Source organism: Antechinus flavipes, chromosome 5 (genome assembly GCF_016432865.1).
Source record: "Antechinus flavipes isolate AdamAnt ecotype Samford, QLD, Australia chromosome 5, AdamAnt_v2, whole genome shotgun sequence".
NCBI lineage: Eukaryota > Metazoa > Chordata > Mammalia > Dasyuromorphia > Dasyuridae > Antechinus > Antechinus flavipes.
In genome coordinates, this window is record NC_067402.1 from 67,644,712 (window position 1) to 67,672,048 (window position 27,337).

A 27,337-nucleotide genomic window follows, 5' to 3' on the forward strand; every position below is an offset into this window, starting at 1 on the left:
CCCATGTTCTAGCCATATTAAATTCGAGTTTTTGTATGGCCACTTAACCCGCAATTCAGTGCACCGTCAATGCCAAGGATTTCAGATCTTAGAGGAAAGCATCCAAGAATCCACAACCAATTTTACACCTCTTTTTTCTTCCACTCCTCCCCTGGGGTGAATTTTTATTTTCCCCAAACATTCCGAATCAGTGGGGATCAACATCATTCTCCTGGGCAAGGGTAACCTCAAGGCTCTACTGAGAAGGGTCCATGAAGTAGCTGAAGTCCGACTCCTGTTTAGTAGTCCAGATGTCAGTGAGGAGGTAGAAGATTTATGTGTGGCCTCAAGCACTTAAAGCACAGAACTGGACAAAAGTTTATACAGTCATAGATTATCAGCCAACTGGGGACCATCCACTACTACCTACCAGCTACCCCTTAGTAGAGGACTACTGCTGAATGACAGGATTAAGTACCTAGATCTACAAGCACTACCTATTTCTGCTGCTTTTCGAGTAAGCAGTCATTAGCAACTATGGGCCTTAGGGTAAATACATTTTACACAACACTCTAGCTTTCTCAGAAACTAGGCAGGTCTAAAGCAAAGGAAAAGGGTTTTCACCTCAACTGCTGCAAAGGCCAAGATGGAATTTCTAAAGGGTCTGGGGCTATTTATACTATGAAATTGCTGCTTGATGTGGAGTGAAAGGATGGGTTGTGATAGGGTGGCCCTGAGAGAGAAGTTGTTTTGGAGAAAACTAGAATTGATTACCTTGGAAATTTATCACTCTCAGTTATTTCTCAAAAGTACTGGCATAAAACTGGAATCCCAAGTACCCACAATAGTGACCTCTGGTTTGTCCCATGATTTTAGTGATGAGTTAAGTGTTCCATCCCCAGCCTCCCTCCTTTTATTAGTCACAGCTTTTAAATTAATCATATAACAGAATATATATCTAAAAGAAAATTGAACACCACCACACATTAGCCAACATGTAATGCCCTGGGTTTATTTTGTGAGAGTTCTGTCACAATTTTTCCAGGTGGGATTAAAAACCTTAAGGATAATGTATGCCGTTGGCCTGGGCATTCAGACTTCGGTACTGACAAAGCACTAGTCTAGTAGTCGTCTGTTAAGTACCATTCTCTTCACAGAAGAGAGGTCAATATTTCCAAAGGAAGGCACCCGAAAGTTGTGGTTCTGGCCTTGCAGCCTTCTGGAGAATCTTAAAAGGAAAAAAGCTGGCTGGCTGTTTTTAGAAACTGGAATGATGATACACGTACAGCAATTACTGCATTCTTCTCCCTTATATCCTTTTTCTGAAGAACAAGTAAAGAATGAAGTCTTTTAAACAATTCGACAATTAAAAAAAATACAATTTTGTGTGCTAAAAAAAGGGCAAGACAACATAAACTCCAGTTGTAAGGACTCCATTTGCATACTTGATTTAACACTTTTTGGTGTGGAAGGAAATGGGACTACTGGGCTGTTTGTGGAGCAGCAACATAACCTTAGTGCTTTCAGTACCAGAGACCACCCACAGCTTTGTGGGCGGGTGGGGATGGGAAGATTCAAGAGACTTCAATCTTTAGCTTGTTACTTGTCTTAATGAGAGTAGATCAGGAAGATCCCCATTTAATAGTACATTCCCCATTTTAAACTGATGCCTTTTTTTGTTTAATTCTGTATGTATGTCACCATTTTTTTTCACATGATACACAGAAAACTCAGGGACCCAGAGGGGAACCAAGTTATGTTATACCATTTACAAAATACCAAGGAGTCCACAGCTACCTAACACATTTACTACAGCACAGGAACCAATGAAGGTACAGTGTACAAAAAACTGTAAACACGGCACAATAAATAGATAAAACAGCAGGTTCCGCACCATGCACATGATGTGATGACACTTCATCTCTATACAATCTCACATCTCACACTCTTTGTTGCAATTTGTTTCCCTCCCTCCCTCCCCCCACCCCAAGTGCAAAGCATCACAAATGAACATTTCTGTATTCAAGTAACATATATACAAGGGTATTACAAATATGCAGTACTGTACAGATAATTGCTGTATGCTTAATTTACAGATGTTGATTCTTTCCTATTAACAGTAAGAAAAGAAAATCAAAGCATGAGAGATGTGCATTGCTGTCTAGTCCCCACAGCTGCCACGGAAACGCATGTGTTGCATCCCATCATCCCTTGCATTCAAAATGCTACTGATGCATAGCACCTAATCAAGTCCCCAAGGCTGCAGTTCATTCCTGTGGAAACTACGTCACCTCCATTGCGACTGTATTGTCTGCTATGTTGTTCAGTGCTGGCTTTTCTGCTTCATGGTTTTCCCTGTTAAAAAGATACATTGTTTACTTAATATGTAACACAAAAATTCAAAGGACCAATAACACTTTCATCACAAAATTTGCTATTATTTTATTTAAAAAAAAGAAAAGAAGGTTGGCTTATCTCAGAAAATTACACTAATACTAACCCCTCCCAGGTTAAGTTATTAACAAAAGTATATAAATATTTATTAAATAATCCGTTTTTAATCTCCTATGAAACTTAGTCAATAATGTTGCTGATAATCCTACACTTGAATAACTTATGAGAATTTTACTAAAAAGATAATTATTTGAGTTTTAATTCATAGTTTCTATCTTCTACAAAACCTTTAGATAATGCTAAAAGGCACCTTTAATTTTCCTTGTTTTGACCCTAATAAGAAATATCAATGAGTGAAAAAAATGCTTCAAAACTAATTGGAGAAGAGGGAAGCAAATAATTAGACATTTAGAACAGTCCCATTCTAAAGCTAGACTTTAGAATTAAAAATTTTGTTTAATAATGGAATTTGAAAACATTCACTATAGAGCCTCTGAGCAATCAAAACCATTTAAGAAAGGAAGTGTGAAATACATATTAAATAGTTACATCTGAGGTTCAGATTTTTATTACAGTTTACCAGATAGAGTACACAGATTTGGTTAACTTATTTCTACCATACCATATACTTGTTTCAAATATATCTTATATGGCTATATTTAGAGATAAAAAACTTTTCTCTTCTAAAATGGGCAGATTATTTTTTCGAAGAATCTCTAGGTCACAGGCTTTATGAAAACACTGAAGTGATGTGGGACTGCAGACACTTGGATTTTGGTTCTGGCTCTGCTGGTTATATGTGTCTCACTTGGCCCCTGGGACCATCAGTTTCCTTATTTATAAAATGGAGAGAACTATTTGACAACCTCCTTTCCAGCTCTAAAACAACCACAATCTATTAAAGCAACCACAATCACAACATTTTTAGGTAAGATGCCAAGAAAAATTAAATCTGCCCTCTTAGGTGCTGTAACATTGGTACAAAATAAGGTGGTGGCTCACCTAGAGGGACAGTAAACTACTATCTGACAAGGTTTATGGAAGCAGAGAAAAACTACTAAAGAATTACCTACTATTCACATTATTTTTGTCATTTTAAAGATAAGCAGCTGCTTCTTGACAGTAATGCCATAAGATATATTTTGCTTTTGTGATTCTCCACAAACCTGACAATCAGTTCGCCAATCTCTTTTTTTTTCCCTAAATATGAATTATGCAAATCACTTGTTCTTATCGGGTCCATTATGGACAAAATAGAAGAGAAGAGGAATTGAAAATTTAGGAAAATTAGGAAATTTACATTAGTTACAATTAATTGTAAGGACTAGAATGTTTGTGAGATAATAATGATGACAATAACAATTAACATTTATAGAATGTTTACTATGTGCCAGGCATAATGATAAATGCTTATAATTATTAGCTCACTTGACCCTCACAAAACAAATCTGCTAGATAGGTTCTATCATTATCCCAATTTTACAGATAAGTAAACAGAAGAAAACACACTAGTAAGTACACTAAGGCTGGATCTGATCCTGATAAAGGACAGATATGGGCAGCCTTGCATGCAATCAGGGAGTTGGAATGATATTTTGAAGGTACATCAATAAAGTCAAAGAATAATTTTTAACTAAAACTTGTTTTGAATTTCTATCTACTCCTTGAGCCACATCTGCCTATTAAGTGTTTTTTGAAATCTGTTACTTACCCCACCATCCTCCCTCTTTCTTTTCCCACTGCTACCAACCCAGGATCACAGTGTTTAGAGCTAGAAAGGAACTCAAGAAATCAGATAGGCTAATCCCCTTACTTTACTTATTCTAGGTCATTTTGTTATTGTTGTCCAACTCTTCATGACTCCATCTGGGGTTTTCTTGGCAGTAACCTAGAGTAGCTTGTCATTTCCCTTTTCAACTTATTTTACAGATGAGGAAACTGAGGCAAACAGGGTTAAGCAACTTGCTCAGGGTCACACAGCTAGTGAGCATCTGAAGTCAGATTTGTACTCAGGAAGATGGATTCCAGGTCACAAACACTAAGTAGCAGAACTGTCATTCACATACCAAATACAGAGCTCTTTTTATACTGTGTTTCAGATTCCTATCACCTCACATCTGAAATGTCACAATCATCTCCTAAAAAATGTTTCCCTGTCAACCTATTGCTTGAGCCTTGTTTCTAGCTGCTTCCCTTCCCAAATCCTCCAATTAGAACCAGACAGGCTTAGTTACTGTTTCATTAAACATATTTTCATGGTTTTCTGGGCAGTCAGGTGATACAGTGGATAGAGCACTGGGCCCAGAGTCAGGAAGACCTGACAAGTCTAGCCCCAGATTTGTCACACTGTATGAGCCTGAGCAATATGCAAGTCAGTCCTGTACTGACCTTTGCTAATTGCTGTAGAGAGATGGAACAAATCCAACAAATGTGCCCTAAAGATTATTACTGTCCATAAGAAAAAGAAAAGGCAGAAATACCCCAGAGTCATGATATAGATTTAAAGAAGGTTATGAAATTTTGATGAAACAAGGGAAACCATGCATGCAAGAAAGATTTTGAAACTCCACAGTATCACTTCAAAATCTAAAACAATATTTTGTACATTTAAAAATATTGAAATATTCCCTAATTCAACTGCCAAGCTAAGTAAAGAACTGATTTAAATCTATATTTTATGTGTGTGTGTGTGTGTGTGTGTGTGTGTTCGCGCGCGCGTTTATATGTAAATATACAGAGAGAGACACAGAAACCAATAGAGTGGCTGTTGTTATTACTGTCACTGTTAGGGATGTCACTGTTAGGGATGCCTTTGGAGCACTAACAATTGGCACCCTTTAAGTTCATTATTCTCAATTCCAAAAGAAAATGAAACAAAAGGCAGAGAGCCTGCATTTCCTACTCACCTTGGAACTGTATCTACAGAGGATGAAGACGGAACCTTGGGCACCTGACAATTTGCTGCTGCAGACAGCTTTAAGGCAGATGATGGAACAGCACTTATAGTCCTAGGTATATGTCGTGCATTTAAGGTGGTAATAGAGTTTACAGTGGCAACTGAAGAGGGCACAGTTAATCGAATGTTGTTCCCAATCAGAACCTGAGTTGTTGCAGAATTGGCAGCAGTCACTTGATGACTCAGTGCACTGTGGGAACTTGAAGTCTGTGTTATATTAGAAGGCTGTAACAAGGTCGAACCTGCTGTTGATGATGGACTTGTATGTACAAGTGCTGTTGGTGTAGTACTACTGAGGTGTAAGCCCTTATATACTCCTAGAAAGAAACAGAATCAGAATTCAGAAAATATGTAACTCTGCTGTACCTAATACTGAAATGCATTTTTAAATGGGAAGATCAACTTAAATGTCTATATCATTTTACCTGAGGCTTGAAAGATGCCGTTCATTCCAATTCCAAGCACCACATCATCCTTCATCTTGAATCCCATCAGTTGTTCTGATGTCACCAAAGCAGAAGCAGCAAACTGAGCACTAACGGAATCCAATGTCTTGGAAACAAAACCCTTAAAAAAAAAAAAAAGCACAAATTATTGTACCACTTAGCCACTGCTTAATAGATGCTTAAAGGTGCACAGGACAGGTAAGTCAAAGTTAGGATAGAATAAAAACAGATTTAGTAAACTAGTAAAACTAATGCCTTCTGACATTCAGAAAAATCTGGTGAGAAACAGTATTATATGGAAGGACTTAAGTGCTATGAATTTTATTCTATTATCTGAATAATCTCTTCAAGTCAATGAATCTCAAGTATCCTCAAACGGTAAATGGAATCAGCATCAATTCACTTCAAAGGGCTATATGAAAAATAGTTAGCAAAGTTATTAAAATATCTCAACCACACCAAAAACAAACAACAAAAAAAAGATTAAGTTAACCCTTCTCCAACTTTAGGTCTAAGACTAATAAAATAACCTCTTTACTACAACTGCTCTCCTTATTCTCTTCCCAAATGTACTACTGGAGATCCTTGAGAATTTAAAAATGAGATAAGTATCTTGTTGTAGAGGGCTTTTTTTCCCCCCTGGAGAAATCCTTAGCACCTAAGCAAAGTGTTTTACACATGGTGGGTGCTAAATGCTTTTCCTGAATGAGAATAATCTTCATAATATTAGCCCAGATATTAGAAAAAAGGTTCAAATAAAAACTAACAAAAGGAAAGTTCTTACAAAATGCTGATTTTCATAGGCCCACTTATCTCTACTTTTAGTGCAAGAAAAACCAAAAGTTTCAATTTTTGGAAATTAAACATGACATGTTTAAACAATCAGTGGACCAGAGGTCCACTAATTTGGAGACAAGACCATGTTCTTAAGTTTTTTTTTTTTTAAAGGAGGGAGCAGAGGCAACACCTGCCACACTCACCTGTAGAGTCCCTTCTAAACCCTGTACACAATGGCTATGATGTAGATTCAGGCGAAAGCCACTTTTCTGCTGGTTAGATGCAAGGTTCTATGACAACAGGTGACAATTAGAGATGAACTCTGGTGGGAAACAATGAGGGATAATCATAAGACAGACAAATCCCTCACCTGTGGAGTGTTGGTAGAGGAATGACTATTTGCTTGCTGCTGATGGATTTGTGCAAGCTGCTGTTTCTGCATGAGTGCCAGCTGCTGCTGATGTTGCTGGTATTGTTCGGCTGTAAATGCTGAACAAAATACAAAACGAGAAAACATTCCATCAAAAAAGTTATAAAAATTTTTAGATCCTAAAACAAAAAAAGATTCCAACATCACACACACAAAAAAGCCTTCGTGTATCAAGATCAGAGTCCCTAAAAGGTTCATAATCCTGATAAAGATCACCTCCAAACTAAATTTATCTCAGTTTGCTAAAGTTGGCAAGCACCCTGTCACATTTTACAAGAGTGGCTCAAGTCAAAATAACTTCCTGACCTAACCCTAGGAAAGTGAAATGCTCATTTCCCAGGTTTCACACAATTATTTCTGTAAAGCGGTGACACTTTGCTAGACAGTGTAAAAGGTTTTATACCCACACCAGCTTTTATACCCACAGGTTTGGATTTAAATTTTCAAGAATTTAACAGCAATAAATTTGTTAATTAAAACCAGTTTCTACTTCATCCGCATTATATTTCCAATGCATCTGGATGACCCCTGACAGTTCTGTTACAGATACTCATCATTTTACATTCTTTCCAATTTTACTTATCACACAAATTCCCTCTATATGAAGGATACAAGGTTGTTGGTTTTGCTGTGTTTTTTTTTTTTTTAAAGAATTCATCCTCTAACACAACTTGAGGAAAGGAGGCTCCAAAAGTAAAGGTTAATTACCCAATTTTCCCCACCCAATTAACCCACCTGGAAAAAATCCAGTCAATAAGAACGGAGTTGTTTATGTTGATTTACTGTACAGAATGATGTCTGAGGAAAGACACTGTGTTATGCTACTTATGTTTGTCTATGGAGAGCTCAGTTCTAAAAAAAACAAACAAAAAAATTTTCATTTATTACCCCCCAAAAAGGGTGTGTGCAATTTTTAAAGGAAACCTTTCTTGCCAATTAAAAAAAAAGGAAGGAAAAAAAGCACATACAATCACAATACATCAGGCTTAAAGGCTTCTTTAAGAAGTCTGTAATGTTCGGGTAAGAGTAAAAACAAAAAAGTTTATCATGCATTTATATCTAGGGATTGCAGGGAATCTGTATTTTGTGCAGATTTCCTGAATCCAAAGGCTATTATGTTTTCAAAATATGTTTTTACAAAAAAATAAAAATAAAAATAAAAAGTAAAAATAGCCTAATTGCATTTTGATAAAGTTAGCCAAATATAATTCAGTCAAATTTGAAGTTCTTCAATGTAACTCATGAAGGATCTCTCTTCCCCAGGACCCAGCTCCAATCTAGCAAACAGTAATAAGTTACTCTTAGTTGGGTATAAATTCTTTTATTTTTTTTGATGGGGTTAGAAAATAATAGACAGGTATATAACATTTTTGGCCATTTGGCATATATGTATGTGATTTTTGTACTTAGCTGAACTACATCTGTATGGTTAAGGGAAAAAAGATCTGTTACTAGATGTTCCTACCAACTATATCTTATGTGACAAATCTGAATGATTTTCCTTCCCTAAACATTTTGTTTGAACTTTCTATAAGGAACATTTTTGATGTTGTTTTATCCCTTAATATTAGCAAATAAGTAGTTCTCTCAACATGACTACTGCTATAGAGCTTTCTGAAATAGGTTGTGAGGGCTCAGTAAGGTATATAGAAAGACAAACAGTATACAGTCTGGTGTTGTAAAGATTTAGGGTTATTTCTGTTTGCAACTAAAAGCATGTACATATGCTTAGAATAAGGTATTCTAAATTGCTTAAGGGAACATTTAAAGGAAATAAGGGATATACCTGAATTTCTTAATTATAACACAAATCTTTCTTCTTAGTAAATGACCACCTCATGGTCAATAATTTTAATTTTAAAATAATTTTTAATTTAAAGAAGACCACCCCATTACTTTTCTTAAAAAGCTAATAAATTATGAGACTATGTTCAGTAATAACTATGTAGGATTTATTTTTTAAAATTGTGATAATATTACTTTTCAATGAAATGGAAATGCAAGCTGTAATAAATAAGAAGCCTGAAGTTAAGGAAGTAAATTTCAATATCACTTCTGTCCAAATTAAATATGGGAAATAAAAGTCTATTTTTCCATTCACTGGTTCATCTCAAAATGCTAATTTAGCAATATATTCTCTCTGAGTCTTGTGTATTTCAATATATTCTCTCTGAGTCTTGTGTATTTTAACTGTTTAAAAAAGCCATATTTTACTAATGTTGTAGATTTAGAAATAAAAGCACCACATATTTTTTATGTGACTATCTCTATGATAGCCATGCCTATTTTTAGTTGATACTGGAAATGTCAAAATTCAATTTAAAATTTCAAATGTGTAAGTAGTGTTACAAAACAGGGAAGCATCATAGACAACTTTGAAGCTTACGTGGAACAGTAAGTAAAAAAGGCAGGCTAGGCTCATTAAAAATCTTACTGGAAAGAATATAAACAATCACAAATTCTCTAGGAGGTCTTATGTCTAAATTATCCATAAGTACATTTAGGAAGAAAAGAAGTGATATGGATATAGGAAGTTATGTTGTTTTTATTTTTAAAGAATTTAACAAGTTTTAAAATCTAATGGCTGAGGAAAAATTCGACATCAGATTGAGTTAGGTAAGATGTATATGTTTATAGTAGAAACTGAAGGCTAGATAAAAATAAAGACATTCTAATAAACATAAAACTCCATTGAAGACCTATGCTTGCCTTGGTCTCTGCATGTAGATAAGTATTTCAAAAGAGGAAGTATACAGTAAAATCCCTAAGTTTGCATGGGACAAATACTTTGAACTCACTATTTGATGGCACTGAACAAAATTATCTCTAAGAGCCCTTCTCATTATAAAATTATAGTGTTTTATGAGCACACACACACACAAAATTTGGATCAAGGTTCCAGAACTTCAGTTTTACCTGCCCTGTGTAATCTATAGCCAATTATTTCTTCTAGTCTGGACCACAATTTTCTCATTTTATAATGTGGAGGCAACACTAAAGGATCCTGAGATTTCTTTCCAATTATAAATCTTATGGATTTTCCTTCCATGACAACAATATTATCAAGAGCTGTCTAACTTAGCTGGAGAAATAGTATGTGTGCTATACTGCACACAAAAATAAGAAAATGCTTTCAGGTATTTTAATTATAGATTCTCCAAATTTTAATCCCCAAAAAGAACCTAGGAACCAAAGAAAGCTGGTCTAAAGGGACCAACTGTTACATTACTTTTCAAATGTGTGGATGTCAAGTTGGAGGAGAGAACATGAAAAAACAAATCCAACAAAGATACCTAGAAAGATAGTCCAATTCTGAAAACAGTTTTAATAGGTACAAATATATTCTGTTCTAGGTCAGATGATCTGTAGATAACCACAGTTTAGGAGGGATACTGATAGCTTATAAAGGGTTATTATTATAGGACTTTAAAAAATACCAGGATTAGCTGAAAGAACTGGGGATGCTTCACCTAGTGAAAACATTTTTATGTAGGGAGATGAGGAGACAATTCTTCTCTCAGTCCCTTCAGAAAGCAAGATTATCATTGGGAAATGGAATTAGCCATGTTCTACCTGGCTCTACAGGACAGAATTAATATATCAATGGATAGAAATTTCAAAGAGGAAGAATTCAGCTAAACATTAAGTCAAACTTTCTAGGAAGAATTCAGCTAAATAACGTCAAAATTTCTAATCATTAGGCCTGTTTAAAGGCAAAATGAGTTGCCTTAAAATGCAGCAAATTCCTTATAACTAGAAATCTTCAAGTATAAATTGGATGAAAACTTGAGGATGTTATTGAGGGGATTCATGTTTCAAATAGGGAATTAGAATGATTGTTTAAGATCTCTTTTAATCCCAAGATTCTATGAAAAAGTTTACACATTTAAAAGAAAAAAGGGAAAAAAAAAGATCTTTTCCAGAAAAGTAAAATGCCCTTTTAGATAATTTATCAAAAGATCTTTAGCTTCTACTCATTTAAAAAGCCATGTCTGGGACATTTGGGGAGTATGTTTGAATTTCTACTTTACACAAAATTAGAAGTATATCTTATAAATCAAAGAACTCAAGATATAGAGTAATCTGTATAAATTGCAATGACAGCAACAAACCAATTAGACTTAATTTTAAAATAACTATTAAGTCCTACACTGGGATTAAAAATAAAAAATACAGCACAAGTAGAGAAGGAGGGAGAATTAACATGATAGTACTTCATATGAAAAAAATGGAAAGAAAAGGAAAAATCATGTTAGCTTTTTTCAATTATCTTAAGGATTGACTTTGAAAAGAGACCAGACTATCTTCTGTTGCTCTAAATCAGGGGTACTCAAACTTTTTAAATAGGGGGCCAGTTCACTGACCTTCAGATTGTTGGAGGGTTGAACTATAGTAAAAACAAAAACTTTGTTTTGTGAGCCTTTAAATAAAGAAACTTCATAGCTCTGGGTGAGGGGGATAATTGTCCTCAGCTACCGCATCTGGCCCGCGGGCCATAGTTTGAGGACTCCTGCTCTAAATGGTCAAAACTAGTACTAGTGGGAAGTTTCAAGGAAATTTTGACTTAATAGGAAGAATTACATAAAGTTTCTAGATCAACTGTTCAACAAATGAACTGCTAAACCACAGACTCCTCATCTTCAAGGGACATTGTCTTTTTTTAAAATTTAAATCTGCTGGGAAGTTAGATAATATATGATATCCTTTTTTCCCTCTACTCCAAGATTGAAAGATTCTACCTATTTGACAAAATCATGATATGCTTGAAACTGAAACACTGTGCTGTCCTGACAGCATGCTATATCTCAAGACAAAGTAGACCTATAAAGGAGTAACTAAAATAATGAAGAGATTCTAGATAAAGAAATAGTAATTGCTGTATTACGTAGGTATCAAAAATGTAGATATTCAGTGTGTAATGATAAAACTTAGCAAAAAAAAAAAAAATCATCAGTGTCTCATAATATTATGAAAGACATGGGTAAGATGACCATAAGGGTATTAGGCCACTTGAAACATACAGATAAGGACTAATATTGTATCGTTACCCAAGGAGGTAGTATAAAGCTGAAAATGTAAATAGACGCTACTAAATTCATAGATGATAAACCACAAAGAAAGGAAGATAAAGAAGGATGACTTTGAACACATCTCTTATATTTTGAAGTTTGAGATTAGGTTGGACATTTTTTACCTCTCACAAATAGATACTATCAGAGTCAGAGAAATTATCCTGGGCTGCAGGCACTAGAGCCTGATTCGGTGCTTTTACATTAAATGTTTATTTTAAAGAAGATTTTAGTTAATGTTACCAGACTGCTATTACACTGTGGCAAGTATATAAAACCCAGGCATCAAGAAGTACTTCTGAACCAGAATGCTTTTTTTGAAGAGTTTGTAAATTTTTTTAAAAGAAAAAAAAAAAGAGGTTTCTTTGAGGAATTTAAATAATTTACCAAAATGTCTTTAGCTTCTATTTATTTTAAAGTTTGGATTTTTTTTTTTTTTAAAGAGGGAGTATGGATTTCAAAATGTCTTCTTTGAGGACATATGATGACTGAAGAAGTCAGTGCTATTCTGAAATTATTTTCCCCAATTAACATTTTACTTTATAATGTTTTATACTATATGATATCCTAAAGCAATGTTCATTCACACATAAAATTTCAACAACTCTATTTTGATCATGACTCACATGACAGCTAAGAAGCTCTTAGTTGCTTAGGTTATTCAGTTCTATATTAATGGTACCATTTAAAGTTTAAATTAAATTGGGTATAAATTTAACTGTTTTCTTACAGCAATGAATTAATCATTTGGATATCATTATGTTGAGTTGTTTATAATATCAGATAACCCTACAAAGTTCTTCCCATTTTGACTACAGCACAACTATATCCTATGTCATAACACAAGTAGACAAGTATTCATATAGTTTCTATTTGAAAGCTAGTTAGAAACATTACTAAAAGTAGAAATAAACCAAAAACTAAGAAATAAAAATTCAGTACTCTAAAATGAAGAATTAGGGAAGTGCATAATAATATTAAACTGAGGTCAGAATCAAAGTGGCTACTACGCATAAACTATTTTAAAGTAAAGCTTTTCTCTATGGCCTGTTTGACTTAATTTTGAAAAACTAATTTGTTCATATCCATAAACATAAAATTTCATCACTGAAAATGAAGTCATTTTCATCAATGGTTAGATATAAGGATTTCAGCTATTCAGACTTGACTCATTCTAGCTACAAATTTTATTCACCCATGAAAACCAAAACTTTAGTCAAAACATGAAGCTTAGAAAACATGTACCTAAAATGATGATGAAATCTCAATAACTAGGAGTTTGAGGTTCTACAGAAAATGTATAATTTCTAAAAGTCTCTATTCTATTACAAAAATAGTTTCCCTCTGTGTTTTGATTTTTACATAAAATGCCACCTAAATAAGATCAATATTGCTGGATGTGGTACTACCTATAATCTTTGCAAGTAAAGGAAGCTGAGGCTGATGGGATTGCTTGACTGTGGAACTTATGAACTCCAGCAGAGTTTAAGCAATCTGCTCTGCACTAAGTCTGGCATCAATGTGGTAAGGAACTCTTAGAATCAGGGGGCTATTAAAAAGCAATGAACCAGTCCAAGCAGGATATGGGGCAAATCAAAGCTTCTGAGATTTAGTTTCAAAAGACAGGATTTATTAATTTATTAACAACTGGTAAGTGGCAAACAAATATATGTGTGGTGTGTATACACAAACATTAAAAATACAAATAAACACACACACATACAATACTCTATTAAAAAGTACAAAAGTTAACACCAATTTTCTATAAGTGCTTCTCAATAAAAATATTACTTGTCACCTATGCCAGCAAGATATTAAAAGTAAATATTATTAATATAGTGATATCATTTTCCCCCTATAATAAGTTTAATATTTGTTGTTTTATGGATGCTAAAAAAATGTTATAATCTGGAAGAAGACTTTGAATGTAGGCTAGACTTTGAATAATGATTATCTTTTTAAAAAAATTTAAGCTTATGATTTTACAGGTATAGTTATTTACCACATTGTTATCACAAACTAATTTAAATCAGTGCTTTTAGATCACTGATATGGACAATTAAGATAACAAAATCCACTGGCTATTTACTGAAAGAAATCTACATGAAACTTTCAACTTAAGAGACTAACAATATTACTTATTTATGAGAACCTAACAACTAGTCTTCACCGTTTTTGGATATAGAGTAAATAATAAGCCTATTTCCAATTTCCTTTAATATTAGTTAAAATTATGGCATCACATATCCAGAGGAATAAAGATAGTAATACCTTGCTTATTATCCAGGTCATTCATCTATCTCACCTATCCACAAAAACAGGATTTACTCAGGAAAAAAAAAAGTTAGAAGTCAAAACAGACTTTAGCAAGTCTATGCCATTAAGAGTTCGTGCATCTTGGCGATAAGAGAGACCTTCAGGTCAACATTCTGACACCTCTTTTATAATCTTATTTTACCTATAGTTCTAACAAGGTTAATCATCCAGTTTCTTGTCAGCACAGATTAGAAACAGCACAAAGTAGGGTGAAGAGGGGGGCAGCATACATGCAAATAAGCTAAACAGACAACAGAAGTGACATTTCATAGCAAGGTTCAGAAAAAGTCAAAAAGCAATTTGGGTTTCTTTAACATGGGGATAAATAGCCAAAAATCCTGAGCGGTTTTTACATAAATGTAATATGTTTATAATGATGACTAATCATGAAAAAATTAAATCATGTCCAGTGTATTTAAGAAGACGGGAGGTTGGGGTGGGGGGGAGTCTATAATATTTGAAATGCTAAAAAGTTTTCAATGTGAAAGATATAAACCCCTAGACATCTAGAATATTTACTTTGAGGAACATTTCATTCCTAGATAAAGATAAAAACAATGGAGCATTTTTTTGTACATTTGATACCCATGATACAGTTGCCTTAAATATGTTGGAAGCCCTAAGCAACAGTTAAAGAATATATAGCAGAATCACATAGTGCAGATTAAACTACAAAAGAAAATGAGTTTTACCTGCTAGTCCACTAAAATTACATGAGTAAATGAAGCAAACACCAAAAAAAGGAAGACTTTTATGCTTCATTATTTAAGGCCAACTACTAAAGATTTTCAGGTAATCTTTTGATAATAGTAATCGAAAAGTAACCTTTAATATTTATCAGAAAAGCACAATAGAATTCTTCAGCAGATTAATTTTAGAAAACTAATGCCTACTTTGGCAGCATATAAAAATCCATTTACACTGAAGAGATATTACAGGGACGCACTCATCCCCAATTTCAATTCCTCTATCTTGATGAGAAAGATTTTCTTTCCCATGGTATATGTTGTTTTTTCAGTATGAAAACAGTAGAATAATGGGGGGTAAGGAGGGAAGAATCTTACTTAAAAAAACTTTAGAAATATGAATAATCAGGAAAAATATTAGTCTGTTGTCTTATGAAAAATCCAAAAAAAGAGTAATTTACCCTAAAAAGTAATTCATGCAAAACTGATATACTGATTTAATTTTTAAATGACTGGTTCTATAGCAGTATCAATGTTAAATTTAATAAAACTACATATGTTAATAAACATTTACCAACAAATTATAAACGAAATTGTTAGGTCAAGACAAATGATATAAACATTCCCTTTTTAGCAAAAATTCCCTTTTAAGACTTCAAATGTTGATCTGAATTATTACTTACTAGTTGACTGTTAAAACAGGTTCTTAACGGTGCGTGACAGTAGCAAACTTTCCTTAGAAGTTCAAATTTCTTCACAGAAAAGGTCATTAAAAACACTCGACTAGATTATTGGGGGACCTTGTAAAATATATTTCTCTTGGGGTATTTAAAAATACAATAGATTTTAATGTTTCTGGGAAGATTTAAATGTAAATCCTGGAAATTGTGAAAGGGATGAATTGATTCACTTTATAGCATCTTTCATTCTATACCTGAATTCATCTGTGGTGACAAAAATCTGTGGTGACATTCCTTTTCAGTGAATTTCTATATTCTTATTGTTTCAAATTATGAAAAAGTTTTAGACAAAATTTATGATTATATGGACAGTTTATAAGGTGGAAAGTATTTATTGCAGACATTCTTTACTATGATGTATTAGTCATAAATTAGAAGTCACCTGAAAAGAAGTATAGAAATAATCTTTTGTTTAAAAGTATTGCATCATTCAGAAATTAGATAGTTGCTCTTTTCCAAAGTATTGTTTTTTCCTGTCTTATGGCCTACCTCCATAATGAAGGCCATGAAAATCATTACTGATCTTTGCCTATAGTTAGACAAGGTGAAAGACTGAAGAATTACTCAAGTATAAAAAAGGAACAGCTTAGAGACCACAGTAGGGTGACTTCTGACATAAAATTGAAATAGTTTATTTATCTTATAATTTATTAAGTGCATTCTAGAGAAGAATTTTTTTTACACATTTTAAAAAAATAAAGTGACAAACTGCCTTTGTATATAAACTATACAAAATGTTAAAAAAAAAAAAAGACAAATAAAACTAGATCTCAAATGATTTTTCAGCAACTCAAAGAAAGTTAAAATTTACCTTGAACAAAAACCACACACACACACACACACACACACACACACACACACACACACAATTGCTGAGCATATTTTAAAAAGTGTCTATACTGAACTTTATATTTCAACAGAAATGTGTATTAAAATAAACATACCAAAGTGTGCTGAAGCACTGCTACTTTTACTTTGTGTGGAGGTACTGCAGGTCTGGGTCCCAGGTTGTGCTGTGCCTGTCCGATTTATACTCCTGTATAATTTCCTACAGGAGAGCTCATCATTGTCACTGTCATGTAGGGATGGTGTCCGAGGCCTAAAATGCCGCCATCTACATGATTTGATATTGACTAGTATCTGACTGAGGTCTTTAGAGAAAGATTTGTCCGAGGTATTTGTTTCTGAGGTATTGGCAAATTGATTGATTGGAGAGTGTTGTGGGGAGGAAAGCATTTCCAAATCCAGATGGCGAAACATACTGTCATAGTCTGAATGAGTTCTGTCCAGTAATACCCTAAAATAAAAGCATAAAAATTTACTTACCTATTAAATAGACAAAGGGGAATAATTTTTTCTATTCTTATTAACTATCAAAAGGAACCATAATTCAAAAGTTAGCTTGAAAAATCATATGTACTCTTTTGTTGTAGCCTAGTACATGCCCTAACAGGCCCTACATCTTGTATAAAAGCAAATTTTCTTTTTCACTTATGAAAATTCAAACCCCAATTAATGCTAACATACATGTACTTATTAAAATTAATGAAACACACAACATGTGTGCATATGTTTGTTTATCTAGCTGAGAAAACTTACTCCCTCTATATTACAATGTTTTTTAGGCATTTACTCTATGATCTGTTCCAAAAATGCAAGTCATCTAAAAATATGCATGGTGCTTTCTTTCCTAAAACAAATATAATTTTTCACTGCATTTTGATTTAAATCACAAACCACATTTCAAAACATAACCATCGTGTTTATCCAGAAAAGAAACCCACCAGATTCTTCTTGATGGGGTAAGGAAAGGGAAACTTGACTTAGGAAAGAACAATGGGGCAAATAGGAACAATGAGGGCAGGAGACCTTGTATCCTAGTCCCAAAAAGACATCTTTCACACTGACAAGAGAATTCCTTTCTGTATGAATCCATCTCAAATTATCAATGTTGTAATTGATTTAAAAACTTTAAAGAGATTTCCACAACAAAATATCAAGAGAATTTTTTTCTCTTATGGACATCATCAAACCATCAACAAACCTTTATGAAATACCTACTGTGGGCCAGGCACTACACAGAAACAAAAATGAAACTGTCTTTGTACTCAATGAATTTAAATTTTTATCACTGGAACACTGTATGCACATAAATAATAACATCTAACATTTGTATAGCAACCACTATGTACCAAACCCTGTGCTAATGCTTTACAATTACTATCTCATTTGATCCTCACAACCACACTGGGAAAGTAGATGCTATCATTACCACCCTCCATTTTTATAGATAAGTTGCTTGAGGCAAATAGGGTGACTTGCCCAGAGTCACACAGCTGCTAGGTGTCTGGAGCCAGATCTGATTTTACATTTTTCTGACTCCAGCCCAGCAGCCTATCTACTCTGCAGAACACCTAGCTGCCCCTAGGCAAAATGTATAAATATGCATTAAGTGGGGGGCACCATGGTTGAGGGAGACATTAGCAGCTAAAGGAACAAGCTGTGGAAGCCAACATTTAAATTAAGCTTTAAAGAAAACTAAGAAGCAGAGGTGAGGAGAGGTGGGAAGCAGGAGCTGTGAAAAAGACATAGAGATGGCAGACTATGTATGAACTAAGCATGTCTGGGGAAATCACATAATGTGTGAATAAGAGTAAAGTCTAATAAAGATAGAAAGGAAATAATGCATTTGGATCTTGGGCTTATGTCAGTCCTTGTGTTTAGGATACTTTCCTCATTATTTGCCTACTGAATGGGCTCTTTCTCTTTCTCCACAAATTAAAAAACTTTTTTTTTTTAAAGTCTGACTCCTATTGTTATACATTAAGATAAATAAATCTTTAAAGTCTTGATAGATTTGCTTCCAATATAAACTGCAGACTCACAAAGAGACAAAAACCAGGTGGTAAATAACAAAAACTTCAGCCAGTCAGCAATCAAACTGAATATAATACCCAGACACATATAACCATAGAAACCTGTATTAGAAGTTACAAAATCTAAAATGGTCTTATACATATATTAATAACTAAATAACATCTTACCTTCCACCACGCCCAACCCGTCTTCGTGCAAATCCAATACACCTCTGGGGTATAGTGAGGGTAGTTAAGCAGTATCTATAGCGCACATCTCCTAATCCTCCATCTTTAGGACTAGTCCATGGCCAATTGCCAGTTTGGTCTAAGTGAGGCTAAAAGACAATCAATACAAACTAAGTATTTTATATTAGCATTAACAAATTTAAATCAGTAAGTGAAAAAAAAAGTATTCCACTTACAGCATAGTACTGACAGCCTGCTTTCCTACGGAAAGCAAAAGGACCATCAGGATCATTCTCTTCCTCAGCTTCAGAAGAACCAGACAAAACCTTTGAATATACCAGATAGAGAGAATTAAACCATACATGACAACCATAGCATCATGTTCCTCCTGGATGCTGATCACAAAGATGTCAAAACTTACCTGGGAGAGGGGGTCTTCATCTGAGCTGGGAAAGTCATACTGATTTAAATCTTTAGCATTAAAGACTGGCAGTGCAGCAGGGCTCGTCTGTTGAGGAGCAGCAGTGGCAGACGAGGCTAAGACTTTGGGCTTTTTCTCATATTTCCTTTTCGGTCTTATAAGATCCGTTTTTTCTTGCTACAATAAAACCACAAATTAAGTAAACTCCTCAAAGTTATATTTAATTGAGTTAGAGTTTCCTGAAAAGTCTGCTGGAAAATAAAAGGGAGGCATTTTGAGGTTTTCATCACAGAATGTAAAGTGCATTATGTATAAGTTTCAAGGGTCTGGGCCGGTACATCACACATATCAATTACATATCCACAAGACCCTTAATACTCTTTATTCCATTCAGTGTTATGGAGCTTTCCATTTGATAAAATGCATCACTACAGTATACAATCAATACATTTAAGTATAAACTAGGAGAGGACAAGAAAGAAACAGAAATGGTCTTTGCTTTCAAAGAATGTCATCTACATAATAAGAAAAGTGGTAAAACAGGTTTAACAGCTACAAAGCAACTAAAGTGAAAATTTGAGTATTAAAAAAGTATTGTGTAGTTGTTCAATATTATATTTCTACAGGATGAGAATTCTGAACAGAATTTTGAAGATATCAATTAATGCTGGTTGAATTGAATACCAAGAGAATGATAATGTAACCATAAAACAGAGTCTATGTCATAGACATAGAGACTATGACTATATGACTATAATAGTCACAAATATGACTATTATAGAGAGTATAATAGACCATAGACAATAATTCAACAAATAATCATGAAATATAACCAAGATTAGATGCAAAACAGAATTTTGGGGGAGGGAAGATTTTATAGACTTGTTTCTAATAAAAGTCTCATATCCCAACTTTATATAAAACTTTGGCAAATAAGTAAGAATATGAGTCATTCCCTAATTGAAAAATGGTCAAAGAATATGAATAGGCAAATTTTCAATGGAAAATAAAGCAAAGCTATATGTAGAAACACTAAAACTGCTCTAAATCATTACTGATTAGAGAAATGCAAATTACAACAACTTTGAGATAAAAGCTCACACTTATCAGATTGACTAAACTGATACAAGGGTAAAATGACATGTTGGAGGGGATATGGAGGGGGGAAAAGGAGACTAATACACTGTTGGTCAAACTGTGAACTAATCCAACCATTTTGAAGTGTAATTTGGAATTAGCCCAAAAGGTTATTAAACTGTGGATACCCCTTGACCCAAGCAATACCACTATTCCAAGGTGATCAGAGAAAAAAAGGATCTACAAGTTCTAAAACATTTATTGTATGTAGACTATTAAAAGTTGGGGTAGGGACATATAAAATTGGAGTAAGCAGTTTCTGCATTCAAAGTTCATAATCTAGCAAGAGACAAACATAGATAATACAAAATAGTCATTAGAGAAGTATGAGGAAAGTACTATGTGCAGTCTAAGGACAGACAAAAGTCACAACCAATTATTGGAAATCAGAGAAGACTTCAGGAGTAGATGGCCCTTGAGTTAGACTTCAAAGGACTGGTAAGAATTTGCAAAGAAAAAGTATTTTGTGAACAGTATAACTTAATAAAAAATACTGAGTTAATCTGCTAAAGGGATTGCTAATATTAATTTGTAAAAGGCTTTGAATGCTAGATAAAATAAAGTGTGAACTTTATTTAATAAGCTATAGGAAAACATTTAGGTCAGTCAGAAAAACAACATGGATAGACATATGAAGAAAGTTAATTTTTGGAAGCAACTTGAAAGATAGTGCAGACAGGGAATGTAGTGCTGGGAAAATCTATTAGGAGGCTATTGCAATAAACCTAGTACACTGCTCTGTTGTACAAGGATGATGGAAAAGAGAGAGAGACAGATATGGATGCAAAAGACACGGCAATAGAATTAACGAGGCTTAGGAACTGTCTAGGAGAGGTGATTATGATAAAAGAATCAAAGATCACACCCAAATTTTATACATAGATGTCTGGTTCACTAGCAGAAACAGTCAAAGAGATTAAGTTTAGGGAGGAAGAGTTAATAAAATGGATGTTAAACATATTAAGCTTAAGGGTGAGGTATTAGAAACAATTGGAGATCACACCTCGGAATGGTGAAAGAGAGAGGTCAGGGCTTTAGAGAAAGAAGTTTGCAACCCAGTTTTCTGAGAAAAAAAAGATAAGAGATATACAGAAAGATGAGAGAGATAGAGACAGAGATGGAGATAGAGACACAGAGACACAAAGTCAAAGAGACAGAGATCCAGAGAGACAGAATGTTCTGGGAAATAAATCTGGGAACATGGAAACTTCAATGTATTTGAGTCTGGTTCTTATATTAACCATATGGGTGACTTTGGATAAAATTCTTGCACCTGTTTCCTCATGTAAATGGGCAAAATAAAACTTGCATTATCTCTTCTGGGATTGTCTTGAGGAAGGTACTTTGAAAACCATATGGGACTATGAACTAGGAGCTATTATTAATTTTTTAAAGAATCTGTGATGCATCCTGTGAGTGCTTTTAGTTGGGAGAGTTTTGGGAGAGAGTTGGGAACATTGGGGACCAATGTTCAGATGATAGATCATTCTGGATTCTTGTTGGTCAAGGAGCCCTTCTATTGCTATGGCATTCAAGTTTGGCAAGTATGGCAAGGAGTTTGAGCCTATGACCCTGAATGAGACTGCAAAGGAACAAGTGTGTAGGGGAGTGCTGATATCTTATTAATTGTACCACTTTGTTTTCCAAGTATAATTTAAAGGCTTGGTCTTATTCTATGAAGTCTTATGTACATAATTTTAATTAATTGAGATGTAATTTTATATGTTGTTAGCAATATCTTGATAAATCAGGAAGAATTGGAAACAGAGCATTTTCTATGGAGAGTTCATATTTCTGGAGTAGAGCATAGTGAGAACCTTCAATCTAACAACAATAAGAGTTTAAAGATAAAGATCAAGGGTATACTATTACAATTATAAAATCATGGAAAGTACAGATAAAAGGAACATGAGTTTATTTTTTAAAATGCTAGAATATTAAAACTCAACTGACTATCTGAATGTATACTAAAAAATAAGATAGTGTGCCCTATTAGGTAAAGAGGATAGTAGAATATAAAATTTTGGAAGGTAAGGTAGCATTTTGATTTTGTCTTAAAATCCTCAGTGCTTGCTTCAATGCCTTGCTTATAAGAGGTACTTAATAAATTGCTGAATTTGTTGAGTAAATCAACTGAATAATGTCTCTGTCCTCAAGGAGTTTACATTCTAGCAGGGATAAATGTAGACGTTTAGGCATGTAGACAAATAAATTTGTAAGAATAAATAAAAGATACATAGAATTACCTTATTAACTTTAAATTCCTTAACATCCATCACTTCCTGATGTTTAAATTGATTGCTATTACCAATGGGAATGATGGGGATGGCATAAGTAGGTTTCATTGGCTGTCTTTGTGCCATAACCTCAGACATGATCTCTCCATTGTAGTCGCCCAAATTATACCTGAAATGACCACAGAGAAGACATATTTCTGAAGGTTAATTTATAAATATTTGGTAATCACTTTAGATATGATTAGGGGTATAATTCCAAGGCAGGGCTATATATCACAGACAACAAATTTGAACTGGAGAGAACTTCAGAAGTCTTATCAACCAGCATCCTTGTTTGGAGATAAACAAACAGGTTCGATTAAATACTAAGTTCAGTGCTGTTTCCTATCACACCATGTTGTCATGATGTCACTTTAAAGCTAAGCAAGAGTCAGCCAAAAAACTGTTAATAAGTTATTAGAATCACTTAAAGATTAAAAGCAACTCTTGATTATTCACTAGCTAATTACGTAGCTTGTGAATTTACTCAGTTCTTTTGCCTTTTTTCCCCCTCCTTCTTATTTGGCTGTTTTGTAATTTTAAAATATCTATTCTTCAAAAAAGGATAGAAATGAGAGGGAAGTAGAAGTTCCAATCAATTAAACCTGCAAGTATAGTGAAAATATGGTGGTTAGATGAAAACTGACATCTAAATTGAATTAAACACAGTGGAATCTTTATATGCAATCATATCTTAAGCGTAACATCACAGGGAATAGAATGTATTTAATTTTCTTGAATTGGCCACTTTGGAAATATACATGAATAGATTAACAAATATGTAATTGTGCAAATTAACATTTAAGATGATAGTCAAATTTATGGCTATTAACTCATTAAGTATTTTAGACCATAAAACAACACATTACCTTTTCTCCATAATTTCCAGTGTTAAATGTAATAGTTCCCTCTTACTTTTTTCTCTTCTTTTTATCATTTCTAGAATAGTAACAGCCCGACTCAGATCTCTACGCAATTTAAGCATTTTTTCATATGAAGCTTCATCATTTTTACGATTCTGTAAATATGAAATGTGTCAGTTTTATTCAGCTGTAAATGATTTTATTCCAGAAAAACAAACAAACAAACAAACAAATTATTAGTGGTATACTGTGATGACCGTGTATTTTAAAATCAGCCGGAGTCAGGAATTCAGGCTAAGGGAAAATCTTCAATCTTTATTCTTTTTGAGGTGAAGGGGGATTAGCAATGTGAGCAGCTGCGACAGGAACCAGCCAGCAGTCTCTTCTGCCTCTCTATCTGCCACCCACCAAAATAGTCATTTCCTATACAACATATCAGGACTTGCACAAAGAGTGGGTGGGGGCCATTCTTTCTCCAAGCTTATATATTAATAGAGTATGGTCCAATTACTATTTAGCCTCACGTGCTTGGGACCTCAGTGCATCAACTCGAGCTTCAACCCATTACAGTATACTTTAAAGAACACATATTGGAACTGCATAAATCTTTACATTTGTTAAATATAAAAGGAACTCTAATTACCAGGAAAACAATCTGACATGTTGAAAAAATATATCCATAGTCTAGAGAAAAAGCAATATTTTGCTTTAATTCTATATAAAGTCACTTCTAAGTAAACTACAGTAAAGATTAAAACACAAAGAGCAAACATTATTTCCTATATAAATAGTTCCTATTTGTAATAACAGATTATTTTTTCTCTTAACAAAGATGCTGCCAAATTAACTTACTTTTCGAGTCTGCATTTTTTCAGTACGTCTTCTGAAAGCCACATAAGGATCATTTGTGCTGGAGCCATCCCTCTTCTCTTGTTTTACTGTTGGGATAAGAGATAGACCTCGACAGTTTTTCCTCTTCCTAATCCAGTATTCATATACTTCTTTAATCAATTCATCATCTTCTTTCAGCAGCAGCTTGGCCTCCTGCAGACTGACTGGCTAAATGTAAAATCCACAGTGTCATTTTTACATGTGCATACACCTGTGCATATGCTGATTGTACTTACATTTTAAACTGAATCTGCAATAGAGCTGTACCTGTTGGCCGCTGCCTTTTTCAAGCCGGTCAATCATCTCTTCAAACTGCAAAGGAGAGATGTCCATTTTCTTCTTCAGCTTATTCACAAAGGCTTCATCTTCAGAATCCAAATCATAATCAGGCTGCTCAGCATCCAAACTAAAAGCTAACAGCATAATGAAAATCTTACGTGACCATTCATTTACCCCTTAAAACAATAAAACTACCTAGGTTTGTGGATGGAAATCTCAAGACTAGGATCTCATTTATATTCTTTTGGGAGCCATATATTAAAGCTACTTACTTATCTTGGTTTTATATTACATCTTTAATAAAAGTAAGACTAATGAAAGAAAAAGCCTGCAGACAAGACTTTATTTATGAAAACCAATAAAAGAAATAAGTTTCACAAAGCAAATAAATGTTGTTTTTACTATTCAGATGTTTTTCAGTTCTGTCCAACTCTTCAAGACCTCATTTGAGTTTTTTTATACAAGATACTACAGTAGTTTCTTTCTCCATCTCATTTTATAGATGAGAAAACTAAGTCAAACAGAGTAAAGCAACTTGCCTAGGCTCAAATAGCTATAAGTGTCTGAAGGTAGATTCAAATTCAGGTCTTCCTGATTCCAAGTCCAACTCTCTATCAAATGCACTACATAGCTGACCCATGCAAATAAATTTAGAGCCTATTTTAAGAATAAAAGGGCTTCTGCTAAAAGTCATAAAAATCCACGCTTTAGAATATTTAGATATTTCTATATAGATGATTATACTATCTCAAAGAAGAAAAAACAGGGGTGAAAAGAAATTAGTTCAAATACAAGATCAATAAATATAAAAATCTTAAATGTAAGCCAGTGTGCTAATTGTACAATATTTCAGAGTCTGATTCTTTTTGTACAGCAAAATAACGGTTTGGACATGTATGCTTATTTTGTATTTAATTTATACTTTAATATATTTAACATGTATTGATCATCCTGCCATCTAGGGGAGGGAGTGGGCAGAAGGAGGGGAAAAATTGGAACAAAAGGTTGGCAATTGTCAATGCTGTAAAATTACCCATGCATATAACTTGTATATAAAAAGCTATTTAAAAAAAATGAAAGCCAGTGTGGAAAATGGACAGAGTGCCATCCAAACCTGGGTCCTAGCTGGGTTATCTAGGGTAATCATTTAATGTCAGTGCCACAAGCTACTCTTTACAACCGTCAACTGCACAGCAGGCATCAATCTCCACAGAAAATTTTTCCCTGGAAGCTCCTCATTATGCCAAGTAGATTTTTTTGGTTTGGCCTCTGACTTGAGCTCATCCTCCATTATCAACTGCCTATTGATATTTGAATTTGGCTACACCCTAAAGGCCCGTCAAATTCCAGATGTTTAAACTAGAATATTATCTTTACCACAGAAAAAATCCTCACGTTGGAGGGGATGTGAGAAAACTGGGACAGTAATGCATTGTTGTTGAAGTTATGAAATGATCCAACCATTCTGGAGAACAATTTGGAACTATGTCTAAAGAGCTATTAAACTATGCATATCCCTTTGATCCAACAATGTCCCAAAGAAATTTAGATTTGCATCCCAAAGAGATCATTAAAAAGGGGAAAGGATCCACAAGAGTTTAATAAAAAAAAAAAAGGCAGCCCTTTTTGTAGTGGCAAGGAACGGAAACTGAGTGGATGACCATCTGTTGGGGAATGGCTGGATAAGTTATGGTATATGAAGGTAGTAAAAGATTATTGTTCTATAAGAAATGCTGAGGATGATTTCAGAGAAGCCTGGAGGGACTTACACCAATAGAGGCTAAATGAACTAAGTAGAACCAAGAGAACATTGTCCACATTAACAAGATTATGTGATGATCAATTGTGATGGACTTGGCTCTCTTCAACAATGAGGTGATTCAAGATAATTCCAATAGACTTATGATAAAACTGTCACTGGCATCTAGAGAATGGACTATAGAAACTAAATGTAGATAAAAACACAGTATTTTCACCTTTTGTTGTTGTTTACTTGTTTAGTTTTTTTTTTTCCTTTCTCATGGTATTTCCTGTTCAATCTGATTTTGTTTTGGTGCAGCATGATAAATATAAAATACATTTAGAAGAAATGAATATGTTTAACCTATATCAGATAGCTAGTTGTCTCAGGAAAGGGGGAGAAGGGGAAAGTGAGGGAGAAAAATCTGGAATTCAAGGTTTTGTGAAAGTGAATGTTAAAAACTACCTTTGCATTTATTTAGAAAAATAAAATACTATTTTTAAAAATCCTCATGCTTCTTCAAAAGTCCCTAAAATTTCTGTTAAAAATAAAGTCAGCCTTTTTTGTCTAGATACTCTGGAGTATCCCATTTCTCAACCCTCATATCTAATCAGAAAACAATTCTTTTGAAACCTACCGTCTCCCCCCCTTCAACACCTTTTGCATTCATTCTTTTCTGTTTTTACTATTTTTATTCAGGTCCCCATTATCTCTTACCTGAACTATGCAACCTATCACTCTGCCTCTCCTTCCAATGCATCTTTCACTCACCTCAAATGAAATACTATTTACCAAAGAGTGTGGGTCCAAATCACAATTCCCTTGTACAAACTTATTATCCCTATTATTGCTAGGAATAATACAGACTATTCTCTTTAGTCTTAAAGTCGTA

General features: G+C 34.0%; 1 protein-coding gene across 3 annotated transcripts in view; it reads right to left on the bottom strand.

Annotated features, from left to right (window-relative positions):
• Positions 1-970: 970 nt before the first annotated feature.
• Positions 971-27,337, bottom strand: part of EPC1 (enhancer of polycomb homolog 1) — a 101,994-nt gene continuing 75,627 nt past the window's right edge. For 2 of the 3 annotated variants that reach the window (XM_051961894.1, XM_051961893.1), the window contains exons 3-14: positions 24,693-24,838; positions 24,387-24,593; positions 23,541-23,689; positions 22,642-22,801; positions 19,259-19,435; positions 19,074-19,163; positions 18,838-18,986; positions 16,738-17,090; positions 6,923-7,041; positions 5,755-5,896; positions 5,280-5,646; positions 971-2,334 (exon numbers count right to left, since the gene is read on the bottom strand). In XM_051961894.1, the coding sequence (XP_051817854.1) occupies positions 2,262-2,334; positions 5,280-5,646; positions 5,755-5,896; positions 6,923-7,041; positions 16,738-17,090; positions 18,838-18,986; positions 19,074-19,163; positions 19,259-19,435; positions 22,642-22,801; positions 23,541-23,689; positions 24,387-24,593; positions 24,693-24,838 (2,132 nt within the window). In that variant the 3' untranslated portion in view covers positions 971-2,261. Of the gene's footprint in view, positions 2,335-5,279; positions 5,647-5,754; positions 5,897-6,755; positions 6,843-6,922; positions 7,042-16,737; positions 17,091-18,837; positions 18,987-19,073; positions 19,164-19,258; positions 19,436-22,641; positions 22,802-23,540; positions 23,690-24,386; positions 24,594-24,692; positions 24,839-27,337 lie in introns of all 3 variants that reach the window. The other variant, XM_051961895.1, reaches the window with a different exon arrangement.